Source organism: Hemibagrus wyckioides, linkage group LG15, assembly GCF_019097595.1.
Source record: "Hemibagrus wyckioides isolate EC202008001 linkage group LG15, SWU_Hwy_1.0, whole genome shotgun sequence".
In the NCBI taxonomy this organism is placed as follows: domain Eukaryota; kingdom Metazoa; phylum Chordata; class Actinopteri; order Siluriformes; family Bagridae; genus Hemibagrus; species Hemibagrus wyckioides.
This window is the reverse complement of record NC_080724.1, coordinates 6,882,832-6,907,595: the sequence shown is the minus strand read 5'-3', so window position 1 is coordinate 6,907,595 and position 24,764 is coordinate 6,882,832. Positions and strand designations below refer to the sequence as shown.

Below are 24,764 nucleotides of genomic sequence, written 5' to 3'. Positions count from 1 at the left end.
TCTTTTTTTTTTACATTCTTTTAATTAGAGTCAATAATATAAAATAACTGGGTTTTAAATGATATTCTCAAAAGCATTCTTTCCCCTGACATAGTGAACGGGCATGACAATACATTTTATGATAGAGACTACAGAGCACTTCTTTAAGTCGCTTTGGATAAGGATGTCTGCAGCATAATATGCTAAATGCTGTCAACATAATAAAAATAAACAATTTAAACACAGCAGTTTATTTAAAACAAATATGCTATGAATTATGTCAAGTCAAGGTTTAAATTAGTTCATCTGCCTTTGCATAAATTTAGACAGGTGTAGGATATGTGCATTTTTCCAAATTTGCAGGACTGTCATCAATACCAAATTTCTTGTCTAAACATTTGTGCTAAAGATTTATCCAGTTATCTGTTTGTATCCAGCTTGATAAAAAAAAACAAAGGCCAAAACATCAGTGAAATTCTCACTAGCAAATTATTGGCAATAGAGTGGAATATTCTAAAGAGAAAACCCTCTTGGATGGAAAAAAAAAAGAGCAGCAGGTACTGCTCACTATGTGGTGAAAAGAAACTATGAAGCACCAACAAAGTGCTGGGTTGTGCTGAGAAAAAATATTCAACTGTGCAGATCCCATAGAGATGAATTTTTGGCATGCAAAATCAGTGAGTGATTAGCTTAATGCAGTGCACTAATGCTCATAAGGAAAAAACAACTTGAGGCTAATGGGTACTACAAGCCAAAAAGAGTACTATAAATAATGTTCTTAAGTGAAGTGCCCTCAACTGTTCCCAGATTTGAAAGGCACAACACCTACAGCTTTAAGCCCCTGTGCAGAGGAGTCTGTTCATGTGGTGTTCATATTTATTGTAAAAACTGCATCACACACCACTACGTGACCTTCCTGAAAAATCTTGGCATGAGTGAACATGTGCAAAACACATCTTTCAGCTCCTCAACTCGCACTATAAAAAAAAAAAAAAAACGATATGAAATACTGTAGTTTCTCTCTGTGTGCACAAATAAAAATAGTATTATCATATATAATTAAGGCAAAATAATAGATATGTCTGAGTCTTAAAGTGAAATCAGAAGGTTATTTTACAGCTGCTGAGTTTTGGAAATAGGCGGTTTCACAATTTTTGGTACTGATAAGGAGGCTGTCCCTTGCGACTAAAGCAAGCAAAGACAGCAAAATCCTTCAGATATTGTAAAGTAAGTCTTGAGAAGCATTTCAGAGCACAAGAGAAATCCAAATGGCAAGCAACATAGTTTCCATAATATAATATATACATTGTATTATATATACATAATATAATAACTGTATATGCAGTCTTGGTGGGAGGAGCATTAAGGCAATAAGATAATACAAGATCAACATTGTAATAGTTTCTTTCCTCAAGCCATCAAACTCTTCAACACCCAGACCTGAACTATACCAAACTCACACAAACACACTCACACACACACACACACACACACATATTCATTCGATGTACATCTGTGTTTACAGCACCACTCATATAAAGACTGTTTCCATGCTGTTTTTGCACACCACAATTCACTGCTACCACCAACTACTGCTATTATTTAAGTGTATATATGTTTACAAGAACCCTCTTATTGTTTACAATACACTTATTTTGCACAAATGCTACAGAACTACAGCATGTATACTGGTCAGTGCTATTTTGTGTATCTGGCCTGTAGTGTTTTGTATTGTTTGTTTGCACTAGGTTGCACACATTGCACTTTATGTGTCTAGGACAACTTACTTTAAGTCCTTAGCTCTGTGTTTGTGTAGCTCTGTTTTGTTTTATGTAACACTGTGGTCCTGGAGAAATGTTGTTTCATCTCACTATGTACTGCAACAGCTGTATATGGTTAGAATGACATTAAAAGCTTCTTGACTTGATATAGCTGATATACACAGATCAGGCATAGCATTATGACCAGCTGACTAATATTGTGTTGGTCGCCCTTTTGCTGCCAAAACAGTCCTGACCCGTCATGCACTGGGTATTCTGACACCTTTCTATCAGAACCAGCATTAACTTATTCAGCAATTTGACCAACAGTAGCTCATCTGTTGGATAGGATCACATGGGCCAGCCTTCGCTCCCCATGTGCATTAATGAGCCTTGGCCGCCCATGTCCCTGTTGCCGGTTCACCACTGGAACCTCTTGGACAATTTTTGATAGATACTGACCACTGCAGCAGTTTCTTTGCACCTTGTGAAGAGATTGAATTATTAGAAATCACAATGAAAGTGTATTCAGTTCTATGAAAAACATTGTGCCATAATAACATTTTATTCTATGGATTGGTGAATTTAAGGCTAATTCACAGCAGCAGCTCCTGCAGCATGGGTCAAAGTTGTGATACTTCTCCAGAGGAATTAGATAAGAATAAAAACACAGACACATGAACGTCTCTGACCTCAATATCATTTCCCAAGCTGAAGTGTACTAGCATCTCTTCAGGGCACATGCTTGTATAACAGAGTTAAGGAGAGACTATGATCATGATCATCAATCATCTGACCTTGGATTGGTTTACAAAGTCAGTGTCGAGTATTTATTAATACTCAACCCAAATGTTGATGCCATGCAAAAAATATATTCTATTTTTTTTTTTTTTTTTTGCTGAAGCTGCTCTTTTGCGTTTTGTTACGTGCAGCCTGTGATGCTGTGGCCACGCTTGGCCATGTTTCTCAATACTGTCTGTGCTTCTGGGTGACAGGCCATAGCATGGCTCAGAGCTGTAGGTCAGAAGTCTCTGATGTGCTGCTGTCCATGCAGCAGAAGCCATGCCTTGAGTAAGTCAAATAAATAACGTTGCTCAATGTCCCCCTTCTCTTTCACCTCACACACAAACGTCCACTCAATCAATGCATGAGTAAAGTTTTTTTTTTGCAAACTTGATTTTACCGAATAGTTGTAAAAGGTCAAGAGCAAATTCAACATTTTTATAATATAATATATAAGGTAGCCATTACAATTATTCAAAGTACATTCATACTGCTTCTTCCCCCTAACTGTACTGTATATTTTTTTCCTTTATTACCAGGAAATTCTCTTTTACTGTAAATTCTATTCCTATTCTAGTTTTCTGTCATGGGCATTTAATAACAAGTCGTATCATGTATTGTTGTGTATGTGGCCAAAAACATTTGAATTAGTTCGTCAATATTTATTAGATGTTTTTATGCATGTGTTTTGTTTGCATTCCCCTCAGATAAAGTCATTTATTTTTCTTAATCTAATCTAGGTGAACATTTGAAATGGTATCCTGTCTTAAAGTACAGTTCTAACCTAGTGACATCTGTGTTAAATCTGTGTTAAATCCTTCATGTAAGAATCGCATTAAACACCGAGGAAATGCCAGGCACCGGATAACGAGAACAACCGCAAAGCAGCAGGTAGGCCACTGATCATTAACTCAAGATGATGCAATCTTATTGATCTCAGTATAAACTGAGTTTACTGGCTTCTCATTTTAATTTTAACAGCTTTGACACTGCAATGCTGGCAGAGGACCCAGTAGAGTAAGGTTAACTGTTTGTCATGGTGCCCTAATTTGCTCTTCAAATCAAAGACTTTGCAGTGAATCTCTCCTTTTAGATACACTCACTTAATGTGTCTACTTACATATGTTACAGAGGACACATGAGACTACATTGACCACTGTGGCCTACTTATATTAAGAAGTTAAATGTGTAAAAGTCATCAAGAAGATTTTTGAATGCTTAAAGATTTAATACACTCTTTACTTGAACACATTTCTGTTATATGTTTATATGGCTGCCACTCTGTAATCAAATCTGGATTTTACTGATTTATATTATATTAAATGAATCAACCATTAATCTCTACCATTTAAACAAAATATATATAAACCATATATTGCAGTTTACCCTAATAACAGGAATCTGGTGAAAACTGTAGCTGCCAAACCTTTTTACCAATCATGTTTTTTTTATAGTGAACTTTGATCAGTCGTGTTTTTCACTAAAGTAAAAATAGCCATTTGAGTTTTTTTTTAATGGGGGTGGGGGGTAAGTGGAGGATCATTTTCACTGTCAGTGTATGTGAATATCTATATACATGAGCTATGTAGCCTTTTTAAAGGCTTGAACAGTTCAGATAAATCAGCACAGCAGAATTAACCCTGCTACTGCCTGCATTATTAACAAAGGCAACTACGACAGTTCCCAGGATGACTTTCTTTCAGATGTGTATGTGGTCCATGTATAAAATAGACTGTGAAGCTTCCAGAGGTGGACAGTAAAGAAGTACATTTACTTGAGTACTGTACTTGGTACACTTTTTGAGTATCTGTACTTTACTTGAGTATTATTTTTTCTGGATACTTTTTACTTTAACTTCACTACATTTGAAAGACAAATACTCTACTTTTTACTCCACTACATTTCTGTCAATGTCATTGAGTAGAAAGTAGTTACATTTATCATAGGATGATTTTTTTTTTCACTCTTGTAGCATCACGTGTTGTAAAATTCAGTGGTTTTCCATAATTTTTTTAACTCAGTTGCTGACAAAGTGGACGAATATATGCTTTGTATGTTATACACGACCAAAGCATTGGTAATGATGTTAGTTAACACACAAAAACGTATGCTGTGTCCAAATTCTCATACGATGTGTCCTAAATGGTATTCAAAAATAGAATTAGTATGCCCCAAATCGTAGTATACTGAAAAGAGTATTCCAAAAATTCCTGGATGGTCTACTACTTCCGGTAGAAATTCAAAGTGCAGAACAATGCACACTCTAATGGATAATATTGCCCACAACACATTGCACACAGGAGGAAGGATCCTGGACAATGGTGTAAATGCATATGAAAACGGTGTAAATGAATTGTGGAAATACACTATATTGCCAAAAGTATTCGCTCACCTGCCTTGACTCGCATATGAACTTAAGTGACATCCCATTCCTAATCCATAGGGTTCAATATGACGTCGGTCCACCCTTTGCAGCTATAACAGCTTCAACTCTTCTGGGAAGGCTGTCCACAAGGTTTAGGAGTGTGTTTATGGGAATTTTTGACCATTCTTCCAGAAGTGCATTTGTGAGGTCACACACTGATGTTGGACGAGAAGGCCTGGCTCTCAGTCTCCGCTCTAATTCATCCCAAAGGTGTTCTATCGGGTTGAGGTCAGGACTCTGTGCAGGCCAGTCAAGTTCCTCCACACCAGACTCTGTCATCCATGTCTTTATGGACCTTGCTTTGTGCACTGGTGCACAGTCATGTTGGAAGAGGAAGGGGCCAGCTCCAAACTGTTCCCACAAAGTTGGGAGCATGGAATTGTCCAAAATGTCTTGGTATGCTGAAGCATTCAGAGTTCCTTTCACTAGAACTAAGGGGCCAAGCCCAGCTCCTGAAAAACAACCCCACACCATAATCCCCCCTCCACCAAACTTTACACTTGGCACAATGCAGTCAGACAAGTACCGTTCTCCTGGCAACCGCCAAACCCAGACTCGTCCATCAGATTGCCAGATGGAGAAGCGCGATTCGTCACTCCAGAGAACGCATCTCCACTGCTCTAGAGTCCAGTGGCGGCATGCTTTACACCACTGCATCTGACGCTTTGCATTGCACTTAGTGATGTATGGCTTGGATGCAGCTGCTCGGCCATGGAAACCCATTCCATGAAGCTCTCTGCGCACTGTTCTTGAGCTAATCTGAAGGCCACATGAAGTTTGGAGGTCTGTAGCGATTGACTCTGCAGAAAGTTGGCGACCTCTTCGCACTATGCGCCTCAGCATCCGCTGACCCCGCTCCGTCAGTTTACGTGGCCTACCACTTCGTGGCTGAGTTGCTGTCGTTCCCAAACACTTCCACGTTCTTATAATACAGCTGACAGTTGACTGTGGACTATTTAGGAGCGAGGAAATTTCACGACTGGATTTGTTGCACAGGTGGCATCCTATCACAGTTCCACGCCGGAATTCACTGAGCTCCTGAGAGCGACCCATTCTTTCACAAATGTTTGTAAAAACAGTCTGCATGCCTAGGTGCTTGATTTTATACACCTGTGGCCATGGAAGTGATTGGAACACCTGATTCTGATTATTTGGATGGGTGAGCGAATACTTTTGGCAATATAGTGTATATATAACTCTTTGTTAAAGCAGTGTTGCTGTTGGGTGGTTGTACAGCTACAGTTGTGTAGCTGGGTTTTAAAGCAGGTTAGATTTTTTTTCTGACCAGTCTTCATTTACAGACCATTTGATTGAAATGTGCATGAGTAGATACACATAGATGTGTAGAGGTACATCTCAAAATTTAGAATATAATGAAAAAGGTCAATATTTTTTGTCACTCAGTTCAGAAAGTGAAACCCATATATTATATAGATTCATTACACATAGTGTGAAATATTTCAAGCATTTATTTCTTGAAATTGTGATGATTATGGCTTACAGATAAGGAAAACCCAAAATTCTGTGTCTCAGAGAATTAGAAGTTCAATATTGGAAAGTCATGGTGTCGCACCCTAATCAGCTAATTACCTCAAAACACCTGCAAAGGTTTCCTGAGCTTTTAAATGGTCTCTCAGTCATGGGGAAGACTGCTGACTTGACAGTTATCCAGAAGACAGTCAATGACACCCTCCACAAGGAGGGTAAGCCACAAAAGGTAATTGCTAAAGAAGCTGGTTGTTCACAGAGTGCTGTATCCAAGCATATTCATAGAAAGTTGAGTGGAAGGAAAAAGTGTGGTAGGAGAAGGTGCACCAGCAAAAGGGATAACCGCAGCCTTGAGAGGATTGTCAGGCAAAATCCATTCAAGAATTTGGGGGAGCTTAAGACATTCCTCGTGTCAAGCCACTCCTGAACCAGAGACAACATCAGAAGCATCTTACCTGGGCTGTGGAGAAAAAGAACTGGACTGTTGCTCAGTGGTCCAAAGTCCTCTTTTCAGATGAAAGTAAGTTTTGCATTTCATTTGGAAATCAAGGTCCCAGAGTCTGGAGTAAGAGTGGAGAGGCACAGAATCCATGTTGCTTGAAGTCCAGTGTGAAGTGTCCACAGTCAGTGATGATTTGGGCTGCCATGTTATCTGCTGGTGTTGGTCCACTGTATTTTCTGAAGTCCACAGTCAACGCAGCCATCTACCAGGAAATCTTAGAGCACTTCATGCTTCCTTCTGCTGACAAGCTTTATGGAGATGCTGAGTTCATTTTCCAGCAGGACTTGGCACCTGCCCACGCTGCTAAAGGTACCATAAGCTGGTTCAATGACCATGGTGTTACTGTGCTTGATTGGCCAGCAAATTCGCCTGACTCCATAGAGAGTCTATGGGGTATTGTCAAGAGGAAGATAAGAGACACCAGACCCAACAGTGCAGATGACCTGAAGGCCGCTATCAAAGCAACCTGGGCTTCCATTACACCTGAGCAGTGCCACAGGCTGATTGCCTCCATGCCATGCCGCGTTGATGCAAAAGGAGGCCCAACCAAGTATTGAGTGCATAGAAACGAACATACTTTTCAGAAGTCTGACATTTTCTCTTTGAAATATCCTTTTTTTTATTGATCTTATGTAATATTCTAATTTTCTGAGACACAGAATTTTGGGTTTTCCTTATCTGTAAGCCATAATCACAATTTCAAGAAACAAAGGCTTGAAATATTTCACTGTGTGAGGAATCTATATAATATATGGGTTTCACTTTCTGAACTGAGTGACAAAATGTATTGACCTTTTTCATGATATTCTAATTCTTGAGATGTACCGGTACTTTTTTGTTGGGGGTGGTAGGAGTGTTAAATTTAAAAATAAATGATTATACCTGTCTCTTTTTGTCAATTCAGTTGTTTAATTTCTATAGGTTTTGTAACATTCTAAAAGCTCTTAATTCCACAGAAAGTATTGCATACAACAATGCAACAATAATAAAACAATGCGTTGACATTTACTTTTGATACTTAAGTACTTTTAAAAACAAGTACTTCTGTACTTTTACTTAAGTAAAAATCTGTCTTTACTCCATTACAAGTAAAAGTTGTAATGTTTGACCAGTAGTATTTGTACTTTCACTCAAGTAAGGAAGTTGTGTACTTCGTCCACCTCTGGAAGCTTCAGACAGCACTGAATTAAGGATGGCTTCACACTTTAACAGAGTACAAAAAACAGAGTGGTGTTGCTATCGAGTTAACTAAAGACTATCATTAATGACTCCTAAATTGCACCATTGGACTGTTGTTTGTGTGTGTGTGTGTGTGTGTGTTTAACTAAAACAAATATGATAAAAATGAACTTTGAGCAAAAATAGCTTATGGATGTGGCAAAATCACAATTAAGGGAACATCAGATTCACCACATTACTCACGTATAACGGAGAAGAACAACTGTGTTGTCAAATGACCAGGAGATGAAGTTGCCGACACAGAGGTCACTCAAGTGACTAGACACGTACGCACCATCTGTGAAGCACACAAAACTTGCACAAGCATATTGGCAGTGCTTCTCTTTTATGATGAATATTCATGCTCACTGGGTGTGGCTACACAAGGCACAGGCTTTAAATATGGACCGAGACAGCAGCTAGTTGCTTGTTGATACTTGGACATTATCAAGAGAACTCAACTAAGGTTCCACTTACATTGCAAATGTAAGTACTTTTTATACCTTGATTTGCTAATATTATTTGCAATAATCTGTTTTCTAACTAAAATTCTGAACTTCTCAGATCTGTGCTTATTGAGCATGTAGTACTTTAGATTGCACAGTGAGCCCTAATAGCCTTTTTTTTTTATCCTGACAGACACAGCTACTGACTGATTTAGAACAAAATGGAGATGATGCAGGAGCTCATTCCATTTGCAAGGGAGATGCTAAGTGCTCGACCATCAAAGGGTGCCATGAAGGTATATCTGGTTGGAGGGACCTTTGCAGTCCTGGGCATCATGAGTGGAGTGGTGGAGGCTGCCTGTTCACTCTTCCCTGAGCAAGAAGAAATCACCCTGACAAAAGTGATGGAGGAGACCGTAACAGTGACGGCTCAGATTCAAGAGCCACAGACGATCATCCCAGAAGATGATGAACAGGATGCTGAGATGGAAGCCAAAGCTAAGGAACTGCCCATGCTCAGGCAGCGGCGTATGAGTTTCCGTGCCCATGCCTCTTAAAATACACACTCACTAACACACTGCGTGTGCTGTCTTTGCACTGAGGGTTGTGTATGTCTGACAGAGAGGAAATGCAAAGTGCCTATTGGGATTGAATGCTGTTGAACAGCTAATGCTGGGAATTCTGGGGGTGCCCTGTTCTCAAATGTTACTTGTAAGTTTGTTAAGATGATGTAATGATTTTCTACTGGTTGAATATTATTTATAAAGGATGTAACAAGTCTTTACTGAGTGAGCTTTCTCTGATTGCAGATAAATAAATTCTAGTTTGTGCAAAACATGGATCTGTGTCATCTGTGTGTTATAGATTTTGTAGCCTAAAAAGCACTCCCTCATATATCCCATGATGCATTCTGACTTATAAAATGACCAAGAAGAGACACATCCAAACAGAGAAAAGTGCATTCTGGATCAGAAAGCAGTTTTCCAAACAAATTTCCTCAGACACGGAGTTCATGGCATGTTATGTGAAGAAGAAAATCTACTTCTGCACACCTCCTGTTACACTGTATTACATTTCACAGCAAAGAAAAAAATGTCCACAGATAAAAACTAAAGTGGAATGAAGCCAGGTCAATAGAGCTATCAGGTAAATAGGGCAGACAGAGCGACGTTGCTTACTTTCTTACTTTTTGTATTTATCATGTTCTGCTAGTCCAACTGCTAGTTTCATAATATTGCCAAAACAGTATTTAATGTGTTGCTTTTATTAATATCAAATATAATATTCATAACAACCTAACAGTTCAACATTGCATACAGTATGTAATATTTACTCATTCATGTATATACAGAGCACCCATAAACACAACCACCCACCCAACACACACCCTGGTTGCAGGTGATACAATGACATGAATGTTGCTAGACATTCATGTCTCACTAGCTTTCACTGTTAGCTAGACAACATTACCTACACGAAATATTTTACTCATTCTCATACACAAAATGAGAATAAAGATATAATAGTTTATCTATAATAGAGAATAAAGTTTATATATCTATACACATACTTTGAGGATTAAAACTCTCCCAATTTGAGTTTTATTAATCATTTTTAGAGGTAAATATATTAAAAGGCTAACTGGAAAGCCAAGTAACCACGTTCATTAAATTGACAAAATATTCATCTAACGTGTCTACCATAAGACCACGCAAAAATGTAACTTTTAGACCTTTTTGCCATTCTAATATTCATTCTAAAATATAGTTTGGTAATGTATAAGTGCAGCAGAGCAACTTCAAAAATAATTTGGTCATATTTGTATCTAAAGTGCTCAAAATCCACTGTGTCCCTGACCAGATATAATCAGGATATGATAATGAATGAATGAATGAATGAATGAGTATACACTTGAGTCAGGACTGATTACTGAGGATGTGATATGTAAAAGCTCTACAGAGCTACCAAACCTTCTGAACTCACATACATAGTTTTTCTCTGAAATTTTATAAAAATATTTTTTAAATATTTTTTTTTGTTATTTGTAAATACAAATGCTCTAACACCCAAAACTCTTTTTGTAATTATTAACCTTATTCAGGACCAGAAGTGAAACAGGAGTTTTTTTTTTTTTAAAGACTTTTATTATGCAAAGGACTCTTATTAATGCATAGCCTCATTGGTACATAACGAAAGTCGCTATTGCTACACAGTTCGGGTCAGAAACAGAATGCTCTAGCTATTTAATGTGATCGCTTGGTATTGCTTTGTGTTTTATCCAGTGAAGAGGAAATTATCGCAGAGATGGCAGACCCTGCGGTGGCGGGCGGCGGATCTTTAAACGCCGGAATGGTAATTTATCTTCCTGATGAGCCAGTATTTGTCAGCTAGCCAGCTAGCATGCTAGACAAACTGCAGATAGATATGCACTGGTCGCACATGCGAAGTTTTTGACCATTTTGTAGAATTGTGCGCTATGTTAATACATCGTTTTCGAATCTTAACATGTTTTCCAAATAAATTGCAAGCTTTTCTTTACGTTTTAGCCTTCCCCATTTAAGTTAAGTCAGCTAGCCTGTTAGCTTGACTATTACCAGTGAGTGGTGGGGAGCCGGGGACTGGTTGATATGCTGCTAGCAAGCTAAATATAGTCCGACTGTGTTCAGCTAATAAAAAGTGAGCTACATCTTCAAATTTAATTTAAAAGTGACTTTTGTTTGTTTGCTTTTTAGCGATCAGGTAGTAGTAAACCAACTACAAATCCCGCGGAGAATTATTACATGGCCCGGCGGCGCACCCTGCAGGTGGTGGTCAGCTCCCTACTGACGGAATGCGGCTTCGAAAGTGCTGAGAAAGCAGCCGTGGAAACTTTAACAGAAATGATGCAGAGTTGTAAGTTAACCTAAAGACAAAGCTACTTAAATATAATAAGTTAACACAAACACGCCAACATGAGTAGTGTCAACACACTGAAACAATGTCAGAGCGGTCACTTGGGGATAACGAAAATACACCGATTAGGCATAACATTATAACCACCTGCTTAATATTGTGTGACCAAAACACAACGAACTGTGATTCACTGTGTATTCTGACACCTTTCTATCAGAACCAGCATTAACTTCTTTAGCAATTGGAGCAACAGTAGCTCTTCTGTTGGATCTGATCACACAGGCCAGCCTTCGCTCCCCACATGCATCAGTGGGCCTTGGCCGCCCATGACCCTGTCGCTGGTTTGATAGATACTGACCACTGCAGACCGGGAACGCCCCACTGGAGATGCTCTGATCCATTCGTCTAGACATCACAATTTGGCCCATGTCAAACTTGCTCAAATCGTTAGGCTTGCCCATTTTTCTTGGACACATCAACTTTGAGGACACAATGTTCACTTGCTGCCTAATATATCCCACCCACTAACAGGTGCCATGATGATGAGATAAGGTGAGGTGTAATTCACTTCACCTGTCAGTGCTCAAAATGTTATGCCTGATCGGTGTATACCAACTATGGCTTTACTGGGGTGTCGCGTCAGTCCTCTATTATATTTAAGAAAAAATTTGGTTTTGGATTTGGTTTTACTTTAATTATCTAATCAGCCATCCATGTGGCAGCAGCACAAGACAAAATCTTATCATGTAGATACAGGTGAGCTTCAGGTACCAGAGTTTTAGATAATGTTCACATCAAACATCAGGCTGTGTGGAAAAGTGCGATCACTTTGACTTTGACTTTGTGGCATGGTTGTCAGTACCAGGTGGTGACTTTTCACACAATCTCTATAGTTTGCACAGAGTGGTGTGAAAAACATTGAATGAGCATCAGTTCTGTGGGTGGCAATGTCGAGTGGATAAGAAAAGTCCAAGGAAAATCACCAGCTTCCAGAAAGGATATAGTAACTCAAATAATCGCTCATTATAACCATAGTGAGCGGAAACTCATCTCAGTTTGCACAAAGTTTCTACAAAAGTAGAAGTACAAAAGTCTCATTCCACTCAGGCTACCATAGGCACAGCCTTGCCCAAACTGGACAAAGGAAGCCGAAAAAATTCCATCTAATCTTTAACTGCTTACTCTGCATGAGCCTATGCTTATGATAGCAACAGATTATTGTTCTTTGCTGACAGAACTGAAATCTGATGTGGTTTTCGTCTATTGTAGCCCATCCACCTCAAAGTTTGATGTGTTGTACGTTATGAGATGCTTTTCTGCTAACTGTAGTTGTAAAGAGTGCTTATTTAAGGTACTGTAGCCTTCCTGTCAGCTCAAACCAGCCTGATTCTTTTCTGATCCATTAGGTGTTTCAGCCTGCAGACCCTCTACTCGCACAATTTTGTTTTTCACACCATCCTATGTAAACTCTAGAGACTGTGGAAAATCAACAGTTTCTGAAATATTCAGACCAGTCCATCTGGCACCCATAATGGTTAAAGTAATAGAAATCACACTTTTCCCCCATTCTGAGGTTTGATGTGAATATAAACTCAAGCTGTTGACCTGTATCTGCATGGTTTTATGCTCTTGTCACATGATTGGCTGATTGGAATACTGCATAAATGAGCAGGCATTCCTATTAATTTGAGTGTTAGGTCTGTTTTCAGGGGAAGTAGCTAATGCATTAGTATGGGCAGTGGTAGCTCAGTGGATTGGACTTTTGATCAGAATGAGTTCAAATGCCAGGCTGTCACTGCTGGCCTCAGTTGTAATGAGATGAATGTAAGTCACTCCATATAAGGGCGTCTGCCAAATGCCAGAAATGTCAAAAAGTTATATACTCATTGCATCGTAATGTTTCAAAATAGGTGTGGAGATTGGCTGTTTGTAGCCCTGCCCTTTCAATATCACTACTCACACATTGGCCCTGTTATCAGCTGCATTGACCACATAGATGCACATTTTATTAGGGATCTGCCAAGATCAGTACATTGGAACGGATTTGACAGATTATTCATTCAGTTAATTTTATGCCGTAAGAGTTGAATAACGCAGCACAGGTTTTGTGGGGGAGCGTACCACCATCACACAAGTGTTGGTTTGCATAATGAAAACTTGCAAAGCCAGAGCATTGTTGTTGGTATTATATTCAAAATGGTTTAAGGCAAATCAGTGCATAAATATTTTGTAGGTATTTAATTACTGACACACAGCCTATATGTTACTCTCCCTTCAAGTGTACATTTAAAAGATGCAATGATACAATATAATAATGTACAGTGCTTAAATCCTCTGTGGGGTTGACAAATTGTACAGAGCATGTAACAGATACATGTGTATAGTAGGTGTGATAAAGGGACAATGTGTATAGGTACAAGGTAACTACATACAGTATGCAGTGAATATATTATACAGCTGTAATCACCATCAGTCTGTCTGATTAGCCCTAGCATCCCTGTAGGAAGGCACAGCTGCAGATGAGTGTTGATGATGACCGTTATGTCGTAACATGTACACTTGTCCTAGGAGCGTTTGCAATTTAGGGGGAATTACCAAATTGCATTTAGTACACCTTAAATCATCTTGTTCACTGTAACCAGTGGATAAGTCTGTAAGTTAAAGTGTAATATAAGATGAATGTGGTCGATGACAAATTTTTTTTTTTTTTTTTTTTTAAGTCTAAAGCTGTTTCTCACTGTTTGGTCCTTGACTACCCTCTGTCTTGTACAATTTGGTGTTTTGCATGCTCCAGGCACCAAAGTATGCAGTGCAGTGATATTCCTGGACCAAGAATGAGAAACTGATCTAAAGTGTAAAAGCCCATAGCCTATAGTGATACTAGTGCTGCTAGACTAAGCTTCAAACCACGATAGCACAATATATGTAGGTTGTACACAGCACCATAACCTATTATCATTACCTGGAGAAATGGTATGTTTCTAACTGTGCACTCATGCACTCAAGATTCTGATGCAGATACTGTTCTGTTTTGATACCATTCGCAGATATATCTGAGGTTGGACGTTGTGCAAAAGCAAGCTGTGAGCATACTGCCAGAAGCAGCCCTACTCTCTCAGACGTGGTTATTACATTGGTGGAAATGGGTAAGCATGACCAGTTACATCAAATGCTGTGCACTATATGTAGTAGTCATTACGAATCAGTTAGGCTATTGCTGAGGTAGAGCAGTGGGGAAAGGGAAGTGAATTTGAAAAGCTTTGGGAAAACAAGCAGGGAATTTTGAAAGGAAGTGGGGTTGGGTGGGGTTCTGTGACAGTTTGGCTCTGTGTCCAGTCTAATTGATGATGTGGACAATTAAAAATGGCTCTTCTCTGTTATAACATTCACAGGTTTTAACGTAGACTCACTCCCCTTGTATGCCAAAAGGTCACAGAGGATGGTCATAACGGCACGTAAGTTGCATAAACTATTCACAACCTGATTCTGTGGTGCTTTTACTTATTCCCAATTAAAACCAGCCCAGTAAGGAGGACCTTTGTGTGACCACATACAGCTCCAGAGCGACTGATTTTATCCTATAATTTTAGTGCTGCTGTTAGTTTAGTCATTTTGTCTGCTTTGCAACAGCTCCAGTGACAAATTCTCCAGTGATTCCCAAGTCTCTTGCCGCTGGACAGAAGCGGACACACCCTCATTACATCCCTAGCCATTTCCCAGAATTTCCAGACCCTCATACATACATCAAAACCCCGGTAAGACATGAGATTTTCATGTGTTCATGGATGTGTGAAACAACACACATTTGACGGACTGTCAAGCAAGTGAACTCGAATTAGAAGCCATTTTAAAAATAAATAAATAGAGGTAGTAGGTGACAAAAAGAGCAGCAATGATGCAAGTACGATTTTTTTCCCCTTTGGTTTTCTGTTATGCAGACATTTCGTGAGCCTGTATCAGACTACCAGGTGCTGAGGGAGAAGGCAGCTTCCCAGAGACGAGATGTGGAGAGGGCGCTCACACGTTTCATGGCAAAGACCGGCGAGACACAAAGCCTTTTTAAAGATGACCTCACTGCTTTTCCATGTAAGGACAGTGATTAAAAGTAATGTTTTTTATAAAGATGTGAAAGCTGGATGGCCTTGTGGGATTGTGTCTGTTTGAAATGAAGATCTACATGAACTCTGCTGTGAGAAATGAAAGGGGCATTTTTATCAATGTGTTGCATTTTTATTAGCTCTTTTTACTTTCCATTCCTTCTTTATGTAATCCTTTTTTGTCAGAGACAAAACAAACAAGTGTGAAAATATGTTAATGCTTCTGCCTGCTTATTCTCAGTGATAGCAGCAAAGCCGAGCTCTATCCCATACTTGAGTGCTCTACTGCCTTCTGAGCTGGAGCTGCAGTCCCTGGAGGAGACGGACTCATCTGAGCAGGACGACCAGACAGACAGCGAAAACAATGCCAACAACAACATTAGCGTAAGAGAACTACTTTATGACATCTCTTGTCTCTGTGCTGTCACTATCAAGCACTGCCATGTATGTTTAGATGATGCAGTGATGTTTAGCACATCTGTCTTTCTGACGTCGTCAGTATATGTTGTGAATTCCAGTTTAGATATCAGTTCTATGTATATGTGGGTTACAGTGAAATTTTGGAAATGTACTCCTGTGACTTTTGCAACATGTTCATCTGTTTTCCTTAATCCAGGAGGACACGGGAGCAGATAAGGAGAATGCCATTCTGCCACCTGGTGGTAGTGTGCCTTCAGCGAAGAACAGTGAGGAAAACATGATTGATAACCCATACCTTCGGCCAGTCAAGAAACCAAAAGTGAGGCGGAAAAAGTGAACAGCAAAAACATGGACCCAAGTATGCAAAGAAATAGTATGAGAATGAAGATACTGTTGGGCTTATGGCTCAAAGTGTGCGTCTGAGTAGGAGAGCAAAAAATGCATTCTCTGGTGCAATTAGGAAACGTCTTCTGATTTAATCAGGAGATGCTGTTAATGCACAAACATCTGGCTTTGTATAATACTGAGGCTGACTGGCTCAACAACTGCAGTGTGTTTCCTAAAGATGGGTATGTGAGGATTTGATTTAGACCCTCGAATGATATAGAGGGTTTGATTTTATATGTATCACTCTAAGTTTGGTTTATGCTTAGATTTTTCTAAAACAAAACATTTGTACAATGTTTCTTTGTCATGTTTGAATTAATGAACAGAGAATAAATTCCTCCCAAACATCTGGAAAAGTTTACAAGATTTGCCTCCCATTGCTCACAAGGTACAATATGTCATTTTAGAAATACAAGAAACATTCTGAGACCTGCAGTGATCACATTTCCAGAGATTACTGTGATTTTAATGGATGTTTATAACAACAAAAAGAATTCACATTTATTTTTATAGGTATTCTTTCCAGCTTTGAGCATACAAGGAATTTATTTAGCCATGTGTATACACAAGAACAGCATACAATATGACAAATGGCAATATCTGATTTGAATATTTTATGATGTGCTCAGATCCTAAATTGGATTTAGACAATAAACTGCTCAAGCAAACTCAGGAATAGTACAACTGTAGATATGCTAGTCTGCTGCGATGTTTCCGAAACTCCTTGTCACAGGGGAGCTGTGTGCAATGAAACACAAACGTACAGTCTATACAGTACCTATAGTTGGAAATGATAAACCAATACAACATAAGCACAATCAGTTATCAGTCAGTTGTTGGATTTTACCTCTGTGTGAAGTGCCTTTCTCTGCAGCATGGGCACTCTGGACCAGTCTGGTGAGCCAAACTTCATCGGCCATGATACCTTCTGATTTCTTGGGCCATCAAGCTTGTACGTACCAGGTCTGCAATTTATTTACATATACATATATATTTTTTTAATACAATATCAAACAGTGCAGAGGCACATAACTAAAAGCTTAATTGTCAGTATATATCACAGAAGGAAATTCACTTACAGCAATGCTTTGTAGGAGCACGTCTAGTATAGACTTTTTTTAACTTATGTATATAAATTAGTCCAACCTTAAATTGGGTGTTAAAACACTGGAACAAATGTAGTTTAACCAAGTGAGAATTGTATTTGAAAAGACTCCAAACCCTTTAGTAACTATTAGATGATAATGTTTAACGCAAAAACATTTAATGGTGTGATGAATTGTTACTAATCCAATATGTCAACAATTTTGTGGTGGTTTAGGTGCACACAATCTTAAGTAATAACTCTTAAAGGCATCTCACCCAGGGTTGGAGCTTACTGAAGCAGACTGGGACATAAACCTCGGTTCGGTGGAGTTGGATGATGATTTTCCAGGAGAACACATTTGTGACACACTCCAATCTGGCTGGTATTTCTGAGGTGAAGGAGTGACTGTCTGAGAGGGGAAAAAATGTTACCATTTTGTAATTTGCATATTGGGTTATATAATATATAGTGAACTTCAACTGAGACTTTTATTAATGCCGAACTTAATTGGAGCTTGGAAGCCAGATTGCAGCCATGTGCAGTCAATTTCTGAAGATTTCTTATCTCTAATACCAGTTCTGGAGCTCCAAACCAAGGTTTAATGTAGCAAAATGTCAATAAGAAGTTTAGAAGTTGCCAGGAACGGCATCTGAGCTAAATTTGATGCCCCTGTTCTCTGAAGCCCTTGCTCATGGCTGTTTTTGCTATTTCCGGGTGTCTTGCAGGATTAAGTGCAATCTTGGTGTTGTGACAGACTTGGATACAGCCTCACAGCTGAAGATAAAGTCTCTTTTAATAGTTCTAGCAACTGGCAAGATAATTTTCCAGTGTAGTACAATAATTTACACCGTCACAGTGGCTGAATTTCCACACAGACCATCTGTCACCTGAACAAAGCTGTGCTTCCATAAACAAATTGATCGGTTCAGTACATACGTCAAAGCACTGCTGGTGAGATAATACCACTATTCCTCCACAACTCTTACCTGTATGCTTCTCAGAATCTCAAATAATCACTCTGTATAACTGTGGTGAACAGAGAAAAATCACAGACAATTTGGCAGATGGACAACAACAACAGATCACATAGGGTGTTACTCCTGTCACTTCCTGTGGCCTTATGATATAGGGTGAAAATGCATCAAACAGCAAGAAATGAGGGTGGCCCTGTAGTTCATCTTAGCAATTCTGAGAAATTGGCAGATTCAGTGCATTCAGACAGTGAAATCTATAAAACAGCAGAGTGGTATGAAATCGAGCTGTTCTCTCTGAAGGTGACCTTATCCAATCTTAATCCCACTGATCTCAGTCTGCAGAGCCTGTACAGTTGTGGCAGATACACTGTAGAGATGGTATACATGCCATGGGGAGTGACATCTTAATCCACTTGTATGTAATGTATGTCTGCCCCATACATTAAAATCCTTTCCTTCACTATCACAAAATTGAGCAACTAGGTCAAGAGCCCTGCTTATGGCCCCCAAAACAGCAGACAAGTCCTTGGTTTTCACTACTGCTTTCACTCATAGTCAGAACACTACAGCAGATTCTTATTCTTATAGCATTTGTCAAATAATTTTTGTGTTTCTTGCTCCATGTTTTAGGATTCATTACCTGGAAAGAGGGGAGGAAACGAGGAGCAGTGCGAGCTGCTAAAGCATAGCCTTTCATACTCTCCGGTCTTCTTTTGAGATTATAAACAATTGTACCCACCTGAAATCATGGAAGAAATGTAGAACAGTTATTACCTTCAGTTATCACTAAGAAATCGTCTAATTGTTGTTGCTCATTATCTTGAGGAATAAACCAGGTTATATACAAACCTATTAGAAATGAACAGTCTCATAGTGAGCTTTAGTAATGTGCCTGTGGTGATATTTGTTACAAAAACATGTATCTGCAGAGAATAGATAATTACTGTTGATGGTAGACCAGAACCAGAACAAATGGATCAGGATGGCATAATGTTGTTCACAGTAATTGGAACAGTTATTGTGTTTCTTATTGTTTTCCTTTGTTTTCAAGTTAAAGTCTGATCTCTTAAAAATGTTGCTACAATGGGCATACATTTAAATTATCCACTAAACTGTTGCAGGAAACACTTGACATTCTTTACCTCTCTCATGATGGACACACTGGCCTAGAATGGTTATGGTTGTGATAGTATTGACACATTTAGCAGAGTCTAAAATTAGGGATAGCGTTAATGAAGTAGTAATAGACTGAGTTACATTATATGGTCAAAAATATGTGGCCATCTGGACAATAACAGCCATATGTGCTTGTTCAATAGCCCCCCTGCATTAGATTTTAGAGCATCAGTGAGGTCAGTTACTGGTGCTGAGTAAGCAGGCCTGGGGTGCAGTCTATCTCAAAGCTGCTTTTATACAATTGCAGTTGAGGGTTAAGGGCTTTACACAATAACCCAGTGGTGGCAGTATGGTGGTCCTGGGATTTGAACTCCCAACCTTCCAATCAGTAGTCCAACACCATAAGCGCTGAACTAACACAACAGCCCACTTCCATATGTGGGCTGTGGAGTCGGGGCTTTGTGCAGACCCCTTGAAAGCTTTCACTCCATCCTTGGCAAACCATGTCTTCATGGAGCTTGCTTTGTTCACAGGGTCAGGCAATGACATCCACTGAAACAGGTCTGGGCCCCTTACTTCCAGTAAAGGAGAATTATTAATGCTATTAAGATTATACGATACTATTATATGAGAATATACGATATGTAAGACAGTTGCATAGTTTAAACTTTGAAGCAACAGTTTGGGGAAGAGCCACATATGGGTGTGATGTCAGGTGTCTTCACACATTTTGCCATATAGTGTAACTTATTAGTACTAATCATGGTTTCTGGTACTCAGCCAACATCTTTGATCTGTTGTTGAGACCTTCAGTGCCTTGAATTGGAGTCTTGCAAGATTTTATAGTAATAAGCTAATAAAGGTTTGGGCACAGTGAACTGATTTTTTTTTTTTTATAAACTAAGAGTGGTGATTATGGTAGTAAATATTCTATATTCAGTCTCTTGACCATTTTCCCTTCTCTTCCCTTCTCATTTTCCCTTCTCTTCAGTGGTGGCTCAAGTGGTTAAGGCTCTGGGTTGTTGAGCAGAAGATCGGGGTTCAAGCCTTGAGTGAGGCCCTTAACCCTCTCTGCTCTAGGGGCGCTGTATCATAACTGCCCCTGCGCTCTGCCCCTAAATTCCTCAGCTGAGATATGTGAAGAAAAGAATTCTGCCGTAATATGTGTGGCGATAATAAAGGCTTCATGCCCTCAGTTCAATAACAGATATTTGTTGCTAACAAGACATGAATTCTTGAGTTTGGTACCAAGATAAGGACAAGCATTTTTATACATACCACATGGTTGTCATAGCAGCCAGGGCCAGGTGTGGGTGAACTGTCCAATGTGAGCTGCTCATTTCCCATACGATTTGGTGCACCATGAGTTGGAAACATCTTCCGCTCTTGGCAGCTCCCAAAGGCCACTTTTGCTTTTGCAAAGTATTTGAAGACATAAAACTTAACTTATGTAGCTTTTTGGATTAAATTATGGTTACAGGTTTCCATCAAATGGGGAGATTTCACATGCTAGTAATTTTTTTAAAAATAGGTTATTATTGTTGTTATTATTATTATTATTATTATTATTACGTTTAAAAAGATGCCTTCATCTTAGATGTAACAAAAAAAAACAAATAGGACCGTGCAATGATTTGATTAGACTGACTTAATAATACATAGATGTTACACCCTCTGATTAATAATAATATACATTCACTGGCCACTTTATTAGGAACACATGCACATGTAGAATTATGTAAGCAACAACACAATGCATAAGATCACGCAGACACAGGTGAAGAGCTTGAGTAAATATTCACATTAAGCATGAGAGGGCTGGGTTGAATGTAATCTCAGTGACTGCTGTGACCGCAGATTCCTGTACTTGTAGGATAGGAGGAAAACTCGATACGGTCTTCTGCTCATTCACCGCAGGGTCCTCGGCGATTTGAGGCTCAATAAATAAATAAATAAATAATAATAAAAATATCACGTTTATGGGTAACTCTTGACCTGCGTGTCTTTACGTGCATGATTGTATTCATTGCGCTGTTGCAACACGATTAGCTAATACGTTAAATACGTGAAATTCGGCGTAGCTCTAGTTTTAGAGAAAAGCTTGGCTAGCCCTTTACGGAAAGGACTGCAAACTACTGAATTAAATATATATATATATATATATATATATATATATATATATATATATATATATATATATATATATATAAATTATGAAACTGATTTTTACCTTTGTTGCGTTTCGCCATTAATTTTCTGTTTAGCAGTAACTATGGTGACCAGGTGACTGTGGAAACAAGGTCACAACGGGTCAGATAACAAACCATCAACTGTATGCAGGGACAAAATAAAGGCACTTTATTAGATTCATGTCCAACAAAAATAAACAAAAAAAAAATCTTTTAAATGAATAAATTAATGAATGTCATCTTTCTGTACAAAACCAATGCAAGAGCTTTTCTACACGTGTAGAACCAATCAGACTGATGCATGTCTATATTTCTAAAGTTACATACAAATTATATATATATATATATATATATATATATATATATATATATATATGTGTGTGTGTGTGTGTGTGTGTGTGTACGTATGCTTGTATGATTAGGAAAGTGGTACGAATGTGTAGAGGATCCATGAGTTATTCAAAGTCTTTCTTTAATAGATTATCAATTTAAGTTCATCTTCCTTGTGTTGGTTAATTTGTAAGAACAAATATTTGATATTCAAGATATCAGTCCCTGCGCTGAAGAGATTGACAGACAATGCTGGCAGGGCCCATAGCGAGCCAATGGAATCTCTCGCATTGCCGACGGAAACGGATGAATTGGCCAATCAAATCGCACGCGCCCTTTGTCGTATCTTTCAGTTAGGTGTGTTCGCTTGCAGTGTGTGTTTTCTTATATCGCGTGTTTACCTGCGTATTTTAATCACTTTTGGAGTATTATAATCATGTGCTTTGATTAACCATTATTTTAGGAGGTTTTAGAACGTTATGCCGCGCCAGGTAAGAGCTGTTTTTTTTTTTGTTTAAATCAAGGCCTCGATGTTTATCATGTGTTGATTTGCGTTATAAATACATTATAGTGTATTGTTATTGTACGTTATAGTGTATTGTTATTATACATTATAGTGTACTATTATAGTATACTTTTATTATACATTATAGTGTACTGTTATTATACATTACAGTGTACTATTATTATACATTATAGTGTACTATTATAGTATACTGTTATTATACGTTATAGTGTACTGTTATTATACATCATAGTGTACTATTATTATACATTACTGTGTAATATTATTAAACATTGTAGTGTACTGTTATTATACATTATAGTGTACTGTTATTATAGTGAGCATTATCATGTACGATTTACAATCTAAGAGGGCTGGAAATTGTAAAGAATTGCATGTTGTTCGTTTTTAATTTTTTAAATTATCATATATTATGATTTAATTATTATTCAGTTCAACATGCTGAATTTATCTTTCACAGATTTTCGACTACTGAAGCCTCAAAAATCTCGTAAGGCCATGGCAGTTTTCCAGCACAGGTGTGTGGCCCTCTGCAGCTGACGACAGACCTACTTCTCACCAGAAGGTATGGATAGAAAAGACATAAAGCCATACCATGTAATCTATAGGTTGCATGCCAAATTACAGTGTTTTTTACTGTTACAGGCAAGTAAATGTCCAGTGCCGGCCTGTGGACACTCATCACTTTTTTCAGATTCTCCCACTCAAGTTATTGAGGAGAAGTTGGTATGTAAATATCTCAGTATATTATATTTGAAATATCTCACCTAAACTCTTTAGCCATTGCTTACATTTTACTGCCATATATTGCTTACATTTTACTGCCATATATGCCACATCATGTTGTTTTAGGCATACTGGCGCAAGCTGGTGCTGTTCCCATTGGGCCCAGCACTTCTATCAAGCATGGTCCCCACACCAAACCCACATTCGGACCCTGGACCCTCAGCGACCAGCACTTCCCAGCCCAGCAGCACTCCACCCTACATGATGGTCCATCAGCTGAGCGTGTTCCTCCAACAGCATTTCAACCACCTGTGCCATGTCAACCAAGTGCATACATTAGGTGAGTGGAAGGCCGACACTTGCAGAAAGTGTGGTCATTCTAGGACATCATCAACTGGACATAGCCAGGACAAGGCCAGAATTTATTGTCCAGTGACAGAGACGATGAAAAAAGAGCAGTTGCTCAAAAAAATAAAGAAAATATAAATATGTTGCCTATAGCGCTTGTATTCTTAAAAAGTTATATGTATATTTTATATTTAAATATTTGATGTTTAAATAGTATTTTTCTGTTTTGTTTATAGTTTAATATATTGCTATTTTATAATTTGTTACATGTATTTATTGTTAGGGTACATGTAATGTATTATTTGAATTGTATTTGCACATTATTCAACTGCTGCTGTACGTGCTGTATTGTCTCTTTGCACTGTCTTTTGTCTTGCACTGTTTGCACCAAGTTGCACACGATGTACTTCATGTACATCATCATGTAGCTAGGACTACTTACTTTCTGTCCTTAGCTCTGTGTTGTTTTGTAATTATATGTTGTTATGTTGTTTATGTAGCACCAGGGTCCTGGAGAAACGTTGTCTTATTTCCCTGTGTACTGCGTCAGCTATATGTGGTCAAAAGGACAATAAAAGCTTCTTGACTTGACTTGATTTTAATGTATTCTTTGTTTAATCATTATTTATAAGTTTTGGGAGGTTACTGCATATTTAGGTGTGTGCTTTAACATATATATTTAAGAATATAAATATCGGTAGTTTTTTTGTTTGTAGACTTCTATACTTTGTTACTATTTTATAATAATTTATCACTTATGTATATTGTTATGGTGTGTGTCTTGTGCTGTATTATTCTTATCTTTGTAAAAAACAAAAAAAAAACAAAACAACAGTAGCTACGTACTGAGGAGCCATATTTTGCAGATAATTAAATAATCGAAGTCAACTAACTACACAGGAGTTAGAATTTGACTCATTTTGACAGCAGGAATGTTTCTGTAGACTAACAGCTGCCATTTCAAAACACAATTAAATTATATTAATTATATATACCGAAACAGCACACGAAAGACTATTCCCCAGCTTCGGCGCAGGGTATGACATGGTGGCTTGTTTATATAATATTAAC

The 24,764-nt window shown here is 38.4% G+C and overlaps 3 protein-coding genes and 2 long non-coding RNA genes across 5 annotated transcripts in view; 3 read left to right on the top strand and 2 right to left on the bottom strand.

Annotated features, from left to right (window-relative positions):
* LOC131365847 (uncharacterized) overlaps positions 1–8,461 on the bottom strand; it is a 39,603-nt gene extending 31,142 nt beyond the window's left edge. The window contains exon 1 of the long non-coding RNA XR_009206749.1: positions 8,360–8,461. This is a non-coding gene — a long non-coding RNA (uncharacterized LOC131365847). The remainder of the gene's footprint in view (positions 1–8,359) is intronic.
* A 41-nt stretch (positions 8,462–8,502) lies between these two features.
* g0s2 (G0/G1 switch 2) lies at positions 8,503–9,440 on the top strand. The gene is made up of 2 exons (XM_058409734.1): positions 8,503–8,641; positions 8,795–9,440. The coding sequence occupies exon 2, from the start codon at positions 8,823–8,825 to the stop codon at positions 9,156–9,158; it is 336 nt and encodes a 111-aa protein (XP_058265717.1). The 5' UTR covers positions 8,503–8,641; positions 8,795–8,822; the 3' UTR covers positions 9,159–9,440.
* A 1,324-nt stretch (positions 9,441–10,764) lies between these two features.
* On the top strand, positions 10,765–17,251 carry taf8 (TAF8 RNA polymerase II, TATA box binding protein (TBP)-associated factor). Its single transcript, XM_058410669.1, has 8 exons — positions 10,765–10,953; positions 11,334–11,493; positions 14,541–14,639; positions 14,886–14,948; positions 15,124–15,248; positions 15,432–15,579; positions 15,832–15,974; positions 16,207–17,251. Exons 1-8 carry the CDS (start codon positions 10,906–10,908, stop codon positions 16,345–16,347), a joined length of 927 nt encoding a protein of 308 aa, XP_058266652.1. The 5' UTR covers positions 10,765–10,905; the 3' UTR covers positions 16,348–17,251.
* On the bottom strand, positions 16,998–21,889 carry si:ch211-66i15.4 (uncharacterized protein LOC560315 homolog). Its single transcript, XM_058410670.1, has 6 exons — positions 21,805–21,889; positions 20,853–20,986; positions 19,099–19,197; positions 17,760–17,893; positions 17,245–17,362; positions 16,998–17,135 (listed from the first exon to the last, which is right to left on the bottom strand). The coding sequence occupies exons 1-6, from the start codon at positions 21,821–21,823 to the stop codon at positions 17,067–17,069; spliced, it is 573 nt and encodes a 190-aa protein (XP_058266653.1). The 5' UTR covers positions 21,824–21,889; the 3' UTR covers positions 16,998–17,066.
* Positions 21,890–22,161: 272 nt separating this feature from the next.
* Positions 22,162–24,272, top strand: LOC131366307 (uncharacterized). Its single transcript, XR_009206790.1, has 4 exons — positions 22,162–22,584; positions 23,080–23,184; positions 23,265–23,345; positions 23,472–24,272. It is a non-coding gene; the product is annotated as an uncharacterized LOC131366307 (long non-coding RNA).
* The last annotated feature ends 492 nt before the right edge of the window (positions 24,273–24,764 follow it).